The sequence below is a fragment of the Pongo pygmaeus genome, chromosome 12, assembly GCF_028885625.2.
Source record: "Pongo pygmaeus isolate AG05252 chromosome 12, NHGRI_mPonPyg2-v2.0_pri, whole genome shotgun sequence".
Taxonomy (NCBI): Eukaryota; Metazoa; Chordata; class Mammalia; order Primates; family Hominidae; genus Pongo; species Pongo pygmaeus.
The window spans coordinates 60,158,429-60,178,198 of NC_072385.2; the positions used below are offsets into that span (position 1 = coordinate 60,158,429).

The 19,770-nt window shown below is 43.9% G+C and overlaps 1 protein-coding gene and 1 pseudogene across 3 annotated transcripts in view; both read right to left on the reverse strand.

Moving 5' to 3' along the window:
- Positions 1 to 5,899, reverse strand: part of ALMS1 (ALMS1 centrosome and basal body associated protein) — a 224,466-nt gene extending 218,567 nt beyond the window's left edge. For 2 of the 3 annotated variants that reach the window (XM_054473537.2, XM_054473532.2), the window contains exon 1: positions 2,946 to 5,899. In XM_054473537.2, the coding sequence (XP_054329512.1) occupies positions 2,946 to 3,650 (705 nt within the window). In that variant the 5' untranslated portion in view covers positions 3,651 to 5,899. Of the gene's footprint in view, positions 1 to 2,308; positions 2,817 to 2,945 lie in introns of those variants that run through there. The other variant, XM_054473546.2, reaches the window with a different exon arrangement.
- A 12,356-nt stretch (positions 5,900 to 18,255) lies between these two features.
- Positions 18,256 to 19,129, reverse strand: LOC129026078 (small ribosomal subunit protein uS2-like; annotated as a pseudogene).
- Positions 19,130 to 19,770: the final 641 nt, after the last annotated feature.

Genomic DNA, 19,770 nt, shown 5'->3' on the forward strand with positions numbered 1-19,770 from the left:
AAAAGTCAAAAAATAGATGTTGGCAAGGATGAGAAGAAAAGGGAACACGTATATACTGTTGTTGGGAATGTAAATTGTTCAACTCCTATGGAAAGCAGTATGGAGATTTCTTGAAGAACTGAAAACAGAACTACCCTTTGACCCAGCAATCCTGCTACTGGGTATCTATCCAAAAGAAAATAAATCATTTCATCAAAAAGACATCTGAGCCAGGCACAGTGGCTCACACCTGTAGTCCCAGCACTTTGGGAAGCCAAGGCAGAGCATCACTTGAGCCCAGGTGTTCTAGATCAGCTAGACGCCGTTGGAAAAAAAGAAAAAAATCTGTGCTCATATGTTTATCACAGCACCGTTCACAATAGCAAAGTCATGAAATCAACCTAAGTGTCCATCAACAACTGAATGGGTAAAGAAAATGTAGTATGTATTAATATACATCGTGGAATATTATGCAGCTATAAACAGAATGAAATCCTGTCCTTTGCAGCAACAAGGATGGAGCCTGGAGGCTATTTATCAAGTGAAACAATTCAGAAACAGAAAATCAAATACCACATGCTGTCACTGATAAGACAAGTGGGTACAATGGGTACACAGAGACATAAAGAAAAATGGGTACAATAAGTACACACAGACATAAAGATGGAAATAAACAGACACTGGGGGCTCCAGAAGGAGGAGAGAAGGGTTGAAAAATTACCTATGAAGTACAATGTTACACTATCAGGTACAAAGGTACACTATTTGGGTGAGAGGTTCACTAGAAGCCCAAACCTCACCATTACGCAATATATCCACGTTAATTACGTGCACATGTACCCCCAAATCTAAAATTAAATTAAATTAAAATTTTGTTTAAAAAACTCCTCCTCTAGGCTTCAAGATAGTTTGAATATTAATAGTTATTCAGGCAAGAAGTCACAGGACAAAATAAAAGTTAGGAGACCTAGTCAACAAGTGTGGCTTTAATTATGGTCTCTATGTATATGACTTAGAACTTGAAATCTCTAGCCCAGCCTTCTCTATCAATCTTCAAAACCAAACTCATAATCTTAAGATTCACCCAACCAATTCCACCACCCACTCACAGCCACCACCTCCACCATAAATCTGGCCATATCTTAATATTGGCACAACCATTCAAACAATAACCTAACACCTGGCTATTTCACCTTTCACATCCCATCCGTTATTAAGTATGATGATTTTGTCTCTTAAATATCTCTCAAATCAGTCCACTTTTCCCTGTATCCACCAACACTTCCCTATTCCAAAATTTCATCATCTTTTGCCTGGCAATGCTGCAATGGTCTCCTAATTTATGCCCTTGACCTATGACTACTGCTCCCCATCCCACCTTGCTATCACAGCTGTTCCACACTCTGCTATACACCTGATCTTTCTGAAACACCTAACTTATCATACATCCCCTCGTTTCAAATATTTTCGTCAACTCCCCAAAGCTCCAGAGATAAAGCCCCTAAATCCTTGGCATAGCACACAAAGCCTTGCAGTCTGTGCTCAAACTACATTGGCTTCTGGGTCCTGGAAAATGCCATGCTCTGTCTCATCAACAGTACCTTTTCATGTGTTTTTCCCTCAGCTAGACGGCTCTTTCCCTTCCTTTTGCCTGATTAACCTTAAACTGTCTTCAGATATCAGCTCTATCATAACCTTCTCAAGAAGGCTTTCCCAGCTTCACTGACAAGGCCAGATTATCTTACTTTATGCTTTCATAGAATATTACCACATATTAGTTTCACTTTTATTTATGTGATCATCTGAAATCTGTCTGCCTCCCTCTCTAGACCATGAACACGAGGAAGGCAGAGACCAAAAATTTTGGGTTCACCAAGCTTTCCTTAGCACCCAGCACAATGTGTGGCACATGGTGAATTCTAATAATACATGTTCAATGAATTAAGTACCCCCTGGAATATTCACCAGACAAAACAACTACTACTGCTCATTAGTGACAAAACTCTACACCTTCACTGTCTGTGATGATGGAACTGTTCCATTATCTGCTCTGTCCAATATGGTAGCCACTAGCTTAGTGTGGCTGCTGAGCACTTGAAAAGCAGTAAGAACAGACGCATGGAATTTTTCATTTAATTTATTTTTAACTCTTATTCAAAACTATAATAGTTTTCTCTTTAAGATGTAAAAAGCCACACGTGGCCAGTGGCTACTGTACTGAACAGGGCAGGTCTTGCTCCTCGAAAAACAGTAAGTTAAAAAAAAAAGGGGGGGTAAGGGCAGCAAATTAAATGGAGAGTTATTTTCAAAATGATCTTCGGGGGCCTACCATGAAATCGGCTTTCTCCATTGTGTATTATCTGTGCTTTGTAGTTTTCCAGACTGTCTGGAGCCGCATCACAAGCCTCCTGCATTCCAAGCCCCTCCTATCGGCTGGGGAACCCCTTTATTGCTACAAATGATGGTCCAGGGGAGGAAAACCCGCGGGGAGCCTCTCCAGACTAAGTGATCGCGCGGTGTACATTATCCACATTACTCCCTCAGGGGAGTCCTGCAATTCAGTCAAGCTAATCTGTTCACTGTCTCCCCAACAAGATGCTCCCCAGGCAACCACTCGCTCCGGTCCTACACCGCCTTTTCCCTCCTTCAGGGCTCGACAAACCCGTGGTCCTCTCTCAGCGTTTCTCACCCCCACTCACGGGGAATGCAGGCTCCCCTGAACGTCTGCGGGAGTTCAAAAGGCCCAGGACCCACCGAGGGGTTGGAAACGAGAAGTCTTTGCCACAAAGCCTAGGAGACGCGGAACAGCCGGCCGGCACCTGGGCTGGAGTCGGGGCCGCCTACTAGCCTCAGCCGCGCGCGTTTTCTCCGTCAGGCGGCGTGACCTGCGGGCGGGCGGAGCGCTCGGGGCCCAGCCTCCACCCCCAACTCGCCGCGGCTCCACACCCCTCCCCGGCCCGCCTCACCTTCTCCAGACAGGTCCGCTCGCCCTCCGAGTAGCGGTGCTGCGGGGGCGACGGCGGAGGCAAAATCCTGCCGGGGTGCGCCTGCAGCCAGGCCTTGGCCTCCTCGTCCTCCTCGTCGTCTGTACTTTCCAGATGCTGGTGCCCGTAGTGAAAGTCGGAGTCCAACTCCCGCCCCGCCTCTTCCTCCACCTCCTCCACGACCACTACGTCGTCCAAGTTCGCCGCCGCCGCCGCTGCAGCCTCCTCCTCGTCCTCCTCCTCCTCCTCCTCCTCCAGCTCGCCCGGCCATGGCAGATCCTCGGGCTCCATGTTGGTGTCTCGCTCTGGGCGGCAGAGGAGGAGGAGGAGGGGGGGGAGGGAGAGGAAGGGGAGAGACCTGACTGGCGGTTGTGGCCCAGCGTAGGCGCAGTGCCGCCCGCCTGGGCGGGGACGGGAGACCGCGCGCGCGTTGCTAGGGACGCCGCGCGAGGCCCGGCGGGAACGCCTTAGGGCAGAGGTTTGCGACAGGCGACGCCGCCGCCTCGCCGCCGTCACCGGCCGGGACCTTGCGAACTGTACTGTAAGCTCACAATAAACCGGGACTGGGCGCCTCCCGGGGCGCAGAGGGCCCCGCGCAAGGACAGTGTAGTTCTCGGCTGGGGTGGAGTTTCGCCCCTGCACAGAGAAGAGATCAAACTCTAGGACGTACCCGTTATAATCACACATGCATATTATAAAGTTTTAAAGGTTGAGTATCTCCTAAAGTGTCAAGCTGTATGGTGGGCGCTTGAACCTAACCGTGGAAAAGTGTCACGGGTTGTTAGAGGGATTAAGAACTGGGCACTGGCATCAGAAAGATCGGAGTTTGAATCCTGGCATCACCACTTAAAGCGGTGTGACTTTGTGTCTATAAAACGATGATAATAGGCCATCGCATAGGATGGGTGTGATAATTAAAGGAAATAATCAATGTGAAGGACTTAGTGATAGGTTGGTTATTGTACAATAACTCATTAGATGCTCACGGTTCTGTGAGACAAGTATTACTATTTCATGTATGAAGAATCTGAGGCTCAAAAAATTAATTTGCCCAAAGTTTCTTACCTAGTAAGTGGCTGACTCAGTATGCCATCCCAGGTCCTCTGTTAGTATAGGAATTGCCCTGGCCTAGACCAACCAGCTGATAAAGGATAACAGAGCAAATATTTATACTGATAGTACATATGTTTTGGTGGTTCGTCGATGACTTTGGAGTGCTTTAAAAACAAAGATTTCCTGACCGCTTCAGGAACCTCTACAAAATGAATGGCAAATTAAAGTATCTTAAGACGCCATGTAACCAAACACCACCTGTACCCCAATAACCTATGGGGAAAATTTTTAAATTAAAATTTTAAAAAATAATAATAATCTTGAGATTCTTCACTGTTACCTAAGGAAATAGCCATAATTAAAGTGGAGTCCAGCAAAAAGTCTTCATGGTATTACCCACAATAGTAGAGATACATTGATAGTGATGCTGAACCAATGTTGGTGGGGCAATTTTAGGGTTATTGCCAAGGATGTATGTCTTGCCTACCTGTCAATGACCCAATCCTGGCAAAACTATGAAGGTAGAACATGAACTGGAGCCCAGTCTTGGAGTTCTGTTGAATACCTCTAAATGGACTATGAGTACATTAGGGTTATTTATTCTTAAGGGGTTTAGGGGTTCTCCTTGCTGGAGACCTATTACTGTAATGGTAGAAAAAAATTTATTAATTTTGTATTCCTGAATGTGAAATCTCAATGTTTATCTCCAGTAAGAGGACACACATTTCACTGATATTAAATAACTCTGTAAAGCTTTACCTTTTTAGAAACTCCACTAACTTTTTGCATCCACAAATTTCAGGAAAGATAAAGAGAACTAATAAAATTCTAAAAAATAGCTTTCAAAGTTCTCTAACTTCTGTCTTAACTTCCAAAGCCCAAAGTACTTCTATTTGCCTTGATGGCAATAAGGTCAGTCCATTCTAAGACCCATAAGTTATCTCCTTCTGAGTTAATAACAGGCTTCCTCATGTATTCGTGAATTACTAATACTAGATGCTACTAATATAAGTTGTTATCACTAATTGCTGCAGGGGACTTCTAAGATTAACTCCTGCTTTATCAAAAACAGATAGAAGCTGCATTCTCAAAGCACCCACCTAAGCAGCTTCTGAAGTTAGAGATTTGGTCTTCTGAAAAAGCATTAGAAAACAATTTCCCTTGAGCCTCAATGCAAAAAAAAAAAAATGTCAGGTACTGTTAACTGACCCAGGAGTAAAACTAGAAGACATTGATCCTTGGATTCATATTACACAACTAAAAAGACATGCATCATTTTCTCCTGGCTACCGGACATCCCATACTATTGGAAGACCTCAAACTGAAGATTCTTGGGACTTCCCCAGAAGCTGCTGACTGCAGAAATGAGCAGTTTATACCCAAGACAACAGGACAAGATTAATTTTCTGATTCCTTGGCATCTCTTACCCTACCACTAATCTTGCTTATTGCATTTTGACACCCTTGATTAACTAACAAATTGATTTCTCAGGGAGATAACCCTTATCTTCATCCTGTTACTTTTGACTCCCTATGTTCTACTACTTAAAATAATATTTGGCCAGGTGCAGTAGGTCATACCTGTAATTCCAGCACTTTAGAAAGCCAAGGTGGGAAGATCACTTGAGACCAGGAGTCTAACTAACCTAGGCAATGTAGCAAGACCCCCATCTCTACAAACAATAAAAAATTAGCTGGGCATGGTGGCACATATCTGGAGTCCCAGCTACTCAGGAGGCTGAGGCAAGAGGATCCTTGGAGCCCAGGAGTCCAAGACTGCAGTGAGCTGTGATCGTGCCAATGGGCAACAAAGTGAAATCCAATCTAAAAAAGAAAGAGAGAAAGGGAGAAGAGAGAAAGAGAAAGGAAAGGAAAGGAGGGGAAAGGGGAAAGAGAAAGAGAAAGGAAAGGGAAGGAAAAAAAGAAAAGAAAAGAGACACTCTCTGGAGTGTTTTTCTCAAACCATAGCTACTGCTCTTAAGGAATTGTTGACAAAATTTAATAACTGTGCTTTCATAGACTTCATCAAGTAGATTTTCTTCTGTAGGTCACTTCTGGTACTTAAGCATTCCCGACAAAGTTCATCCCAAACCTCAGTCTTCTAAAAATTGGACCTTGATCTACACTTCAAAAGAATGTTTCCCTGAAGTCATTACAATCCTATGAGAAAAACCTAGCCCTTCAGGAATACAAACTAATATTGGGGCTATTCTTTATACACTACTCAGGTCATTCTCTTCCAAAACATTCCAGCCTGCTTTGGAGAAACCTGTTTAACTTCATCCAAGAAATCTGCTTATCTTGGAAAGAAAGTTGGCTTGTCCCTGATGTGCTAAATAGCCCTTATCCTCCCAATGCAGTCTGTACTCCCCTAGGGTACTACTTATTTATGGGAACATCTGGCTTGCACACTAACTTATCCTTTATATTGAAGCTAATTGTTAGAGACCCTCCAGTGCTTAAAATTACCACCCCTCCAGTAGACTGTGTTTCTCTGAAAAGAACACCCAGAAACCAACAAAATGAAGCAAGCACACAATCACAGACTACTGGGAGAACTCCCAGGAGGGATAACTGACTCATTTTTCATGTGTACTCTGTGAATGAAATTCCCACAACAAAGATAATACAACAAAAAAGGAGGTCCAAGAGAGGTATTTGACCTTAGCAGACCCCATAGATAGCAAAACTTCTGCTATAGCAGCTCATAAAACCACTTAAATTTGAATTTCTTAGCCAGAGTTTTCATGGATAATTATATAACCCTTGATTTCTTCTTAGCTGGCCAAGGAGGAGTTTGTATTTAGCAACACTTGTCGCCATACTCACATACTACTGGGCCAGTAGAACATACTACAGAGCCAGTAGAACATGAGTAAACTGAAAAGAGAAAATCCTCCTGGCTCCCTAAAAACAGACTCAGCTGGATTCTGGGGCATGTTTTCATTGCCAGGACTTTATAATCTGGGCCCCTGTCTTCAAGACTTTTTACAAAGATGGATAATCATTTTGTTTCTGGTAATTGCTTCTTTTGCACTTGGTCAATGTATCCTGTCCACAGCCCTAGTTTCTGCACAGCCATTGTCATATCATATGATTCAACAAATCCTACAACAGAAGGCGGAATTAACCCAACTACAGACTACATCCTCCAGATCAGCATAAATTTAGCAATAGTGCAAATCTGAATATCATAGATTAATGGTCCTGTGGCCTGACTTTGTCTACCCTTGACCAATTGGAGGACTCAGAAAATAAATCTAGGGTGCCTGGGAACTGGTCTGACACAGGTAACTAAGCCTCAGGTTTGTCACATGCTGGCCTAGCATTCACCATCATCCCTCAATATTCTCCTGTTGAGCATAAATAATCTCACAGAACACCGACATCACACATGGTCTTTCTGTGACTGAAGAAACAAGACATGACAAGACCATTTCATAATCTTGCCTAAGCACAGACAAAAACAACGTTACTGTGCAAATCAAACACCCTCCTTTTCCAGTTAATTTGATTGCTGCTTTTTTAAATCAATTATAGCTCTACCATCACTGTGGTTTTTTTTTTTTTTTTTCGCTGTCACCTAGGCTGGAGTGCAGTGGCACTATCATGGCTTACCACAGCCTCGACTTCACCAGCTCCAGTAATCCTCTCACCTCAGCCACCTGAGTAGCTGGAACCACAGGCGCGTGCCACCATGCTCTGCTAATTTTTTTTTTTTTTTTTTTTTTTTTTTTTTTGGTAGAGATGGAGTTTCGCCATGGTTCCCAGGCTGGTCCTGAACTCCTGGGCTCAAGCAATCCACCTGCCTTGGCCTCCCAAAGTGCTGGGGTTACAGGCACGAGCCACTGCGCCAAGCCCATCACTGTATTCTTTTCCTCTGGATAAAATTTATTAAGATGCCCAATCATGGAATTACTCCCTCATCTTGACAGCATCCAATTCACAGAAAAGCACTGGCCTTTAAAACTTTCCCCCTAAAATCACCTAACACAAGGCAAATCCTATAACTCCTAGTAACATCCCAATATGGAGATATCTCATGATCTCCCATGGTGTGCGTTCTCCCTTGCTGCAATGAATAGTGAAACCAACACTGGGTTGCTAGAGAACATTGACACATTAAACTAAAGGAAGCAATTACGTAAGTTCTAGTTCTACCCTGGTTTTAATTTTTTATCTTTTTTTAGGCATAAGGTCTTACTATGTTGCCCAGGCTGGACTCAAACTCTTAGGCTGAAGCAATCCTCCCACCTCAGCCTCTTGAGTAGCTGGGACTACAGGCACATGCCTACACGCAGCTTGCCAGTTTTAAACTTCCCATGAGTGGAATGTATTCCTAATTACCAGAATCCTGGTTTCTGTCCTGAAGCACAGTACCTCCTGATCAAAGGCTTACTGAGTACTTTCTAGGTTCCAGGCACTGTACTAGGAAACAGGAATGTTGCCTGCTGGTACCAACCTACTATGGCCAAGCAAGTGCTCCTGATGATGTTTCCCTCTAGTAGCAGCAGGTATTAAGATGCTGCTGCCAAAAGGAGCTGAGGGTCCTGAGAATGGGAAAAGATAGGTGGAGGCCCATACGGAGCATGAGACCTACCCATATACTTTGAACAGAAGATCCTACACCTGGGACTTATGGTGCAGCTTCCTGGCTATCAATCCCCATAGCAGGACTGCACGAAATGAGTACATAAAAACGCCAGACAACTCAAAATGGAGCAGATTCCCTCTGTCCCACATCTAACTTTCCCACAGGCCCAAGAGACTGCTCAGACTAGACTTGCCCCTCTCGTGGTGCAGCCCTTTCTTCATCTAGGAGCCAAAAGGCAATGAAAGAAGGAGCAAGGGCAGCATGCCCTCCTTTCCCCCTCCTACATCCATTGTTATTGCTGCCACCTTCTTCTCCTCCTCCTCCTTTTGCTTCTCTTCCTCCCCTCCTTGTCTTTCTTCTTCTTTTCTCTCTGTTTCTGGATAAACAAAGATGATAGATGAAATAACCTGTCAATTACAGAAAAAAATCTTAATTGAGGTTTGAGAAGGCAAGCATAAGACAAAAAGGCAGACGTCAGGAAAAAGTGAAGGAACTGGTCATTAAAACCATAAAACACTGTAGCGTGTGCACACTGCTACAGAGTCTGCATTTGCTATGTTCCCAGATATCCCCCATTGCTCACGCTTTTATTTGATTAAGTTTCCTGATCAAATGTCAGAGGTCTTCTCTGATCATCCAGTCTAAGATATAAAACAGCAGGCATACCCCACATACTGCATCATTCTCCAACCTATGACTCTGCTTTATTCCTACACCTATTATTAGCTGACATTACATATGTTTGTCTATATTCTGTCTCCACCCACTAGAATGTAAGTGTCATGAAAGCAGGGAGCCTGTCTTTTTCACTTTAGCTCTAACGCCTGGAATTATGCCTGATGTATATTTGCCCTCAATGTTTGTCCAATGAATAAATACATAAATGCCCTTTTGGTACTCCTCTTATAAAAGAGATTTAAAGAGAAAAAGAGGCATTCTCCTCCCCCACTTTACCTTAAATGTCTGGAAAATCCAGGCACTTTGAGGGCTCTAAGACTTTGGTGGTGGTGCCCAGAGATTTCCCAAGGCAGCTTGGGCATCCACAGAAGAACATAAGGTCTGTCAGGCAAGAGCAGAAGCACCTGTAGAGGCTAATGGAGGAATTAGTGCTTCAGAGATAAAACCACACAGGAGAAACCGCAGTCATGCCCAGCAGAGGCCAGTATAGCTGCAGGAGAGGCTGTCCACTGCTGGGCGGGTGGATCACCTGAGGTCAGGAGTACAAGACCAGCCTGGCCAACATGGCGAAACCCCATCTCTACTAAAAACACAAAAATTAGCCAGGTATGGTGGCATGCACCTGTAGTCCCAGCTACTGGGGGGCTGAGGCAGGAGAATTGCTTGAACCCAGGAGCTGTAGTTTACAGTGAGCAGAGATCGCACCATTGCACTTCAGCCTGAGCAACAGAGCAAGACTCCATTCCAAAAACAAAACAAAAGAAAAACCTCATATGTGGAAGGCCTAACCCCCAGTATAATGGTATTTGTAAGTGGGACCTTTGGGAGATAATTAGATATAAATGAGGTCATAAGGGTAGAGTCCCAGTGATGGGATTAGTGCCCTTTTAAGAAGAGGAGAGAGAGATTGCTCTCTCTTCACCATGTAAAGACACAGCAAGAGGGTAGCCCTCTACAAGCCAGAAAGAGGGCCCTCGCCAGACACTGAGTCTGCTAGTGCCCTGATCTTACACTCCCCAGCCTCTAGAGCTATGAGAAATAAATGTTAAAGCCACCCAGTCTAAGGAATTTTGTTATGGCAGCCTATGTTGACTACAACAAACTGACAACTCCCAGAAATATCTGAAGGCAGGTCTGACATTCATCTGGTGTGCACAAATGCTGTTCTGGTTGTTAAAATACTGAGATACTTTCATATGCATTGGTAAATAGCCAATGCCCCAAGCACCCTTCCCCTCTTCACCCATTACCTTCTTCTACCCAGACCTCCCCAGGATCCAAAAACTAAAGGGTTAATGCCTGGTACGGCTTGAGCCCCTGTTTTGATTGGTCCATGCACTTGTCATTCCAGGTGCTAAATATTTTTAATATCACCACTACCTGGAGTAAAGGAGAGATGAGGCCCTATTTGAAGAAGAACCAGAGCCAATGAACCGGAAGATTACTTTTGTTTGTTTGTTTGTTTGTTTTTTGAGACGGAGTCTCGCTCTGTCCCAGGCTGGAGTGCACCAGTGCGATCTCAGCTCACTGCAAGCTCTGCCTCCCGGGTTCACCCCATTCTCCTGCCTTAGCCTCCCGAGTAGCTGGGACTACAGGCGCCCACCACCATGCCCAGCTAATTTTTGTATTTTTAGTAGAGACGGAGTTTCACTGTGTTGGCCAGGCTGGTCTCAAACTCCTGACCTCATGATCTGCCAGCCTCAGCCTCCCAAAGTGCTAAGATTACAAGCGTGAGCCACCGTGCCTGGCCGAGAGGTTACTATTAACATAGACTTACCTGAAGCCAGAGTGCAGGTTCTGGTGACATTTTTTAATTTGTAAAAACATTATGGGCTGGGCGCTGTGGCTCACGCCTGTAATCCCAACATTGTGGGAGGCCCAGGCGGGTGGATCACCTGAGATCAGGCATTCAAGATCAGCCTGGCCAACATGGCAAAACCCCTCCTCTACTAAAAATACAAAAATTAGCAGGGCATATGGCACATGCCTATAATCCCAGCTACTCGGGAGGCTGAGGCAGGAGAATTGCTTGAACCCAGGAGGCGGAGGTTGCAGTGAACAGAGATCGTGCCATTGCACTCCAGTCTGGGCAACAGAACAAGACTGCGTCTCAAAAAAAAAAAAAATTATGAAACTCCAGCTTGCTGGAGCTGTGCTAAGGGCAACCCAGGGAAGGAGTCTCTGAGGACCCTTGAACATGGACCAGCATGGCAGTGACAGGAGTCATCAAACTGAGCCTACTATCTGTGAAAGATGAAGCTCAGGGGGCCACTGGGAACTGCAGAGTCAGCTGGCTGTCTCTTATCAAAAGATTCTGCTTTCAAATTCATGCCTTGAAGATTCAGGATTTTTTTTTTTAAATGGGAAAAGAGGGTGTAAAGGCAAATAACCTGAGAAAGTCAGGTTCCAACAGCTATCCAGGTTACGTTTCTCCGTAACCCCTTTCCAATCCTAAGGTTCTGCCTTGTTACCATGGCGGGTCCAGGTCTGTCCTAAGTCTCCAAAGGCATTTACTTGTGAAAATAAATGAAGACTAATCAAATAAGAACAAGCAAAGGCTATTTATTCTGAACTTGCTATAGCAAGGGAGTCAGCCACTGTTATTTGTGTTTTGGCAGACTCAAAGGCAGGCAGAGGAGTGAGAAAATCTTATAGTGGAAAAGAAAGGAAGGCTTCAGGTGTGCCCTGATTGGAGGCTGTTGGCATAGGAAGCTGTTGGAGGGCTAACTGGAAACTGGACATCTTACAGGAGTTGTTAGTGGGGGAATATCTGGTTTTCTCTGGTTAGTCCTAAGTTGCAAGCAAAGACAAAAATTAGGGAAGCTGTCAAGTTATTAAAGTCCTAGCTATTTGGGGCTGATTATTATAAGGATTATTGTTTGGCTTCTTAGATTTTTATTAGAGATAGCAATCTGGCTTCGTACAAGTCTGGCATAGCAGGCTAGCTTCCTGGACTGGTTATTGTAGATATGGGTTGATTTCCTGGGAAGATTACTACTGGTTGTGGATCAAAGTTCTGCTTTTTTAAAATAGAGACAGGATCTTGCTCTGTTGCCCAGGCTGGACTGCAGTGGCATGATCATAGCTCACTGCATCCCCAAACTCCTGGTCTCAAGCGATCCTCCCACCTAGACCTCCCAAAGGGCTGAGATTAAAAGCATGAGCCACCACATGCAGCTGAGGGTTCTATTCTTATATATGATCTGGCTGTTATTAGTTTGTATATTCAGTCAAATATACAAATACTCAACAAATATTTATTAAGTAGCTACTAAATTCCAGTCACTTTGCCAGATGCTAGAGTAACAGAAATTAAATGACATCTTCCCTGCTTTCAGGATTTACAGTCTCATGGGGAGACATAGACAGAGTTGCCCCTTAGAAATCAGTGACCAGGTTTGCTTACATTGGATTCCTAGAATATCTGCCTGGAGGCAACCCTGGGAATATTTTTCATGAAGCCAGTAATAAAATTATTTTCTTAGTCTGTTCAGAGTGGTATAACAAAATACCATAGACTAGGTGGCTTATAAATGACAGATGTTTATTTCTCACAGTTCTGGAAGCTGGGAGGTCCAAGATCAAGGCACCAGCAGATTCAGTGTCTAACAAGGGCCCGCTTCTTCATAGACAGCCATCTTCTCACTCTACTCTTCCATGGCAGAGGGAGGGAGGGAACTCTCTTAGGCTTTTTAAAATAAGGGCCCTAATCACTTTCTGATACAATCACCTTGGAGTTAGGATTTCAACATATGAATTTTGGAGGAACGCAAATATTCAAACCATAGTAATCATGAATTGAGGAATTTCAGCAATCCTTATAATAAAAACATCTTATGCCTGGTTATTAAAATGTCACTTTAATTGCTGCTGTTCTCTGTAGTGCATGAACCAAGATTGGGATTGGTGGATGTGGCAGAGCCATCACTCTCATTGAATGAATTGTTTACCTGAGGTTCCTGCTGTGATTGGATGCAGGAATGACTGTATTCCAAGATAATTCTTCACCAAGGTATAAAGTTAGGTATAGGTAAGGTAGTAATTAGATCAGCTGGTGCAGATAATCCCAGTGCCTACAGCTGAAAATACTTAAGCTGTCCAGCAGCTCTTATATTGCAAGTGGACAGTCTGAATGCCGAACTGATGTCTCCTGAGGCTTAGCCTTCCAGAGAGTAAACAAGAATCATTCTTAAAACACATGATCCTTTAAACAAATAGTTGTGTTTCTGAATTACATCAATATGTCACTATATGTTTTAACCCATCCTCCTTAGAAACCAAAGTAACAATGATGTGGAGGAGGACTCTGGTAGAGGAAGGGAGGTCAGAGTAAGGAGGTTGCAAACACACTCAGATGATAAGTGACAGGAGTGGATAGTGGCATGGACAAGAAAGATGAAAACACAAACTGAAAAGAAACTGCCAGAGAGATAGGAAGAGAACACAAAAAGAGTGGTATTGTAGAATGTAGGTGTCTTAGTCTATTTTGTGCTGCTGTAACAGAATACCACAGACTAGGTTATTTATAAAGAAAAGAGATTTATTTTGCTCACTATTGTAGAGGCTGGGAAGCCCAAGAGCATAGTGCTAGCATCTGGTGAGGGTCATCCCAAAGAGGATGGATGGAAGGCAGAAGCAAGTGCATGAGGCAGAGAGAGGAAATTAGGCTGAACTCATTGTTTTATCAGAAAGCCACTCCCAAGATAACTAACTCACTCCTACAATAATGGCATTAATCCATTCGTGAGGTTCTGGAAGCTGGGAAGCCCAAGATCAAGGCACCAGCAGTTTCAGTGTCTAACGAGGGCCTGCTTCCTCATAGACAGCCACCTTCTCACTCCACTCTTACATGGCAGAAGGAGTGAGGGTGAAGCCTAACCATCTCTTAAAGGTCCCACCTCTTAATACTGTTACTTTTTTATGTGTAAGAGATCTGAATATATTAGTATGCTGAGGAAATAGACCCAAAGGAAGGAAAGAGATTGAAGGTAGAAAACAGGGAGAATTAGTAAAAGCAGAGAAGATGATGAGTGATTCAGGTGGAGGGATTACTCTTAAATAGGAGAAGTATATGGCTTTCTCATACAGCAGAAAAAAGAAAGGTGCCAGGCCACAAGCATCTCTCACCTGGACTACAGACACTCTCCTTGTTGGTCTCCTGCTTTCTACTCTTGCCCTTACAATCCATTCTCCATTCAGTGGCCTAAGTGAGCTCTCAGAATATGTATGGATTCATCTGCTGTTACTTAAATAGCCTCCAATGCTCCCTGTTATGTTCAGAATAAAATCTAAATTCCTTAGCTTTCCCTGTTGCTTGGCCTTTGACTACTTCTCCACCCTAATTCAACACTTCCCTCCCTCTTGCTCAATAACCCTAGTCTCACTGGCCTCCTTTCTGTTTTTCAAAGCCAAGACCTTCCCTGCCTCAAGACTTTGCATTTGGTCTCTCAGCCTTGAACATTTTTCTTTCAGCTATTCTCTGAGTTCATAATTCAGACTTCAGCTTAACTTATCTCATGTAAGCTGCCCCTAGTTACTCATCATGATATTCTCTTCATAGCACATTTAGCACCCTGGATTCGTTTAACTTATTTTTTTATTTGAGAATGTCTGTTTTTTCTACTAGAATATAAACCACAAGAGGTAGAATCTTCATTATTCTTTTTTTTTTTTACCAAATTATCCCTGATGGCTGGCATATTATGGGAATTTGATGGCTGGCATATTATGGGAATTCAGAAAATATGTTTTAAATGAATAAATAAGTTGGTAAAAGTGATGAAGGTAGCCAGGGGATTGGTCCAAGATCAGGAGTTGCAGAACAAGTGCAATAGCAGGACTAAGAGCAAGAGAAGGGTTAAAGTGATTTAATAGGGAGCCTGGAATAGACATTTGTAATATTTTTAGCTGCTCTTCTTGTTTCCCATTGAATAGCACTACTGGGATACAGTGCTCCCTGACCCATCACAGAAGGGTCATCCCTCTACCTGTCACCTAACAGTCAAGGCATGGACATGTGACCTAGATTCACCCATTTGAATATTCCCATCTGTCTGGGGCCAGTAGCATTGGCATCACCTGGGAGCCTTAGAAATGCAGAATCTCAGGGCCCACCGAAATGTACTGAATCTGCATTTTAACAAGATCCCACATGATTCATACATATTAAAGTGTGAAAAGCACTGGCTTAGAACACATTCATACTGGTGGAGTTGAGAGTCCAGCAGTAGCAACAGCCAAAGGAGCAAGGAGACATATCCTTATCAACTAGTTCTTATGGCATGCTTAGTCATGGGTCCTGCTCCCCGCCCATCCTTGGTTCCACCAGGACTACTTGGTTCACCAGCTACTCACACAATGCTATGTAATAAACAATCATAAAATTTCAAGGACCTATAATAAAAAGCATTGTTTCTTGCTCATACACAAGCCAGTTATCTGGGGATATCTGTTTCAGGCTGCAGTGTACAAATTGCCTAGGATATCTTTACCAGTCTTTCATTCTTCTGGGACTAGCAGGTTACCCAGAGAATGCTTCTTTTGTGATGGAGGTCAGAAGCTCTCAGGATGAGTGGAAACACAAATGCTTCTAAGGCTACAGGCATACTGTCTCTTCCTTCAGTGCTTCAATGTCCAAAGAAAATCACGTGGGAAAATCCAGCATCATATTTCTCCCATGGAGGTTGATAGAGGATAGGAAATAAATATTTACCGAATGACAAACCTAACACATGCCACCCCTTTTCCAAGCCTGGTTTCCAACTTTCCCGCTGGTTCTTGAAACCCCTCAATATGTTTCCAGTAGGTTCCTTTTCTGCTGAAGTTAGCCAGAGTCAGTTTCTATCGCTTGAACTCTAAAAATCTCACTGATTCACAGGAGGAAGTCCAGGTCAAATAAGAAAGGAGGTAGAGCCCAGGGATACAGCTGTCAGACCTTGGAGAAGGAGCACTTGGAGACTAGAGTGCATAAGATGGCTCGAAAGGGATTAAGGATGAATGGAGAGATGGGAGATTTTGACCAGAGACTAAAATACTGGAGTTTAAATGGCTCAAGGTATGGCTACAGGAATGAGTTCCTGAAACAAGTCTCCCATGTGATTACGAAAACTGTTAGGATTCTCCAGCAATACACACCAATAGGCTATATAGATGTAGATATATGGATTTATGAGAGGAGATTTACTAGAATTGGCTCATGAGCTTATGGAGGCTGATGAGTTCCACAACAGACCACCTCCATGTTGGAGACCCTGGGATGCCGGTAGCATAGCTCAGTCCAAGTCCAAAGGCCTCAGAATTAGGGAAGCTGATGGTATACCTCTCAGTCTGAGGTGTAAGATCTGAGAACCTGGAGGACTGCTGGTATAAGTTCTGGAGTCCAAAGGCTGGAAAACCTGGAGTTCTATTGTCCAAGTACAGGAGTGGAAGAGTGTATCCCCGCTCAAGCAGATAGATAGATACATTAGCCTTTCCCCTGTTTTTGTTTTCTCAGGTCCCTCGGCAAATTAGATGGTACCTGCTCACATTAAGGGCAGATCTTCTCCACCTAGTCTACTCAGATTCATACTCTAATCATTTCTGGAAACACCCTCACAGATATACCCCCAGAACAATGCTTTACCAATTTTCTAGGCATTCCTTAATCTACTCAAGGTGACACCTAAGATTAACCATCACAGATGGGGACAAAGTCTGGATTAGTGAGGTGAGTCAAATGCCACATTCTACCTGCACACTATACAGATAAGTGACAGGAGGGTCATATGGTTATCAAAGGGACAGGAGGGAAGAGAAGAGTAAGGTTTTTTGAGTGCTAGGCACTGTAATGGGTATTTTACAATCATCGCTTCCAGTAATCTTCACAAAAATTGTCCAATGTATTTTACAGGTGAGGAAACCAAGGCTCATATTAAGTTAAATAATTTGCCCAGTGTAACCCAACCAGTAAAAGGGGGTGCAGTGGAGATTCAAGTCCAGCCTGACTACAAAGTTTGTGCAGCTTCCCATTAAACCATATAGTGTAGAAGCTTCCAGTGGGTCAGCGGAAGCAAGCAAGTCTAAGTGCTGGTTCTGTTGTATAATAAGTAGAAAATAGGAACATGTCAACCTTCCCTGCAGAGGTTGCAAGGACAGTTGTGTCCTCAGGGGAAAGATAGGTGTCAGTTAAGGATGGGATGAGGTGAAATGCTATTTAGGCAGGGAAGTTTGCCTGCAATTGCAACACAAGTTTGGAGAAAGGAGGTCAGCAGTGGGAGATGAGCCCAAGAGAAAGACTTGCAGAAATGGGGAGATGAAAGCCCTACAGTGAGAGGAAATGGGGGGAGCTTGCATTTTTATATGGCTGAAGATGAAGAAATGTAGAGGCATGGAACTGGTTTGCATCAAAGACCAAGACCATTCTCTACAAGGGAGCAAGAGTGATCCCGCTAAATCATTAAACAGAGCATTTCATGTCTCCATTCAAAATGCTACAAGGGTTTTCAACCACACTAACAATAAAATCCAGAGTCCTAACCAAAGCCTACAGGAGCCTACATGATCTGGCTTCCATTGAAATACCTCCAGATCTAAACTCCTACTCATGCCCCTTGCTTACCCTACTCCAGCCATGCTGGCTTCTTCACTGTTCCTGAATGTGCAGAGCACACTGCCACCTCAGGGCCCTTGCACGGGCTGTTCTTACTGCCTAGAACATATTCCAGAGTCTCTGCCCTACTAGAGGCCTTCTCTGACAACCCAACATACCCATGCCCTTGCCCATGTTTTATTTTTCTTCTTAGCACTTATTACCACCCAAATTTATTTATTTAGTTATTGTTTGTCTTGCTTCCCACCGTGAGAATGCAAGCTCCATGAGAAGCGATTTTTGTCTTTTTGTTTGATTGTTTGTTTTTTGTTTTAGAAAATGATGTTTATTTTCCACCAGCCTTATTTCCATGTTGCTTAAGTGCCTGTGGAAGAACAGCTTTAAGCCCACTCAGTGGTTGTTCCTACGTATTCAGTGGCCTGAGCAGTGGGAGCTGCAGACCAGTCTTCCATGGCAGGCGAAGCGCTCCAGTCTTCAGTAGGCAACTGCTGAATAGGCACAAAGGGCACCTGCATGCCTTCAGGCCAGCCTGCAACCTCAGGCTGAGCAGCAGTGAACTCAGGAGCTAGAGCAGTCCATTCAACCTGAAGTTCCTCCTTGGTCACAGCTTTTTCAGCAGCAGCCAGCTCTTCCTTCTGAATCTCTTCAGGATCTCTGTAGAAGTAGAGATCAGGCATGACCTCCCAAGGGTGTTCATGGGAGATGGTGTCACGCATGCTCAGAACTTCCTGGGCCAGCCTCCACCACATCAGACCCACTGAGTGAGCTCTCTTGTTGCAAGGAATGCCAATGTCTACATAGTGCAAAGAATAATGTGTTACACAGAACAATGATAGGCAGGTTAACATAAGATGCCTCTGAGAGGCTGGTGGTCAGCCCTAGGATCAGTAAACACCTGAAGATGTGGCTCCTGGAAGGCTGCCAGTGGATCTGGTTAGTGAAGGTTTCAGAAATGAAGTGGCCGGCAATTGGAAAGGCTCCTGTGGCAGCAGCAAACTTCAGCATGGCCTGCTGGCCAGGATTCCTGGAGGATATGACACTGACATCAGTAGGGTTTTCAATGGCATGAGCTGCCAGCAGAAGCCTCTCCCAGGTCCTCTTCAGATTTATGATGTAAATGCCATCACTTTTCCTTTTATAGATGTGCTGTTCCATTTGGAAGTCAAGGTTGGTGCCACCTAAATGGGTTCCTGCTGCAAGGAACTTGATGACATCCTCCTCTTTCATTTGCAGAACATTAAGGACTCCAGACATTGTGAACATTTTCCTTTAAGTTATGATGGCAATCCAGAACAACACTGTATGGACCCCTCTCTAGGTAGTGTGAAAAGGGATTTGGTGTGTTTTTTGTACTACTGCATGCCTAGTCCCTAAAACAGCCTCTGGCATATAAGGAGGTGCTTGGTTAACATTGTCGAAAGAAATAAATGGACTTCAAATTGAACTGGCTGATCAAAAGATTCTGAATAGAACACTGGAATAAATGTGGTTTCACTGGAGCTGATATATGTCTGCCTATTGGAGAACTTTTAATTTCCTCTCCCAGCTGGCTCCTGGGGGCATTAGGTGGGCAGAAAGTGAAGGGCATCTCCAGGTGCTTGAGTGGGTGGAGGGGAAACTGATTATAACCTGCCGTTGACTCCTGGTGGCAAAGTCTTCCTTAGGATGAGTCATTTCCACTAAGGGCTAAGTTGATCCATTAATAGCTTCATTTTTATAATGCTTTTATAATCAGAAAAAAACATAAAAGTTAATATATGGCATATGTAGAGAGAAATCTTGTGAGTTTTTTGTTGGTTTTTTGTTGGTTTTTTGTTGGTTTTTTGAGACGGAGTCTCACTCTATCTCCCAGGTTGGAGTGCAGTGGCACTATTCCAGCTCACTACAACCTCTGC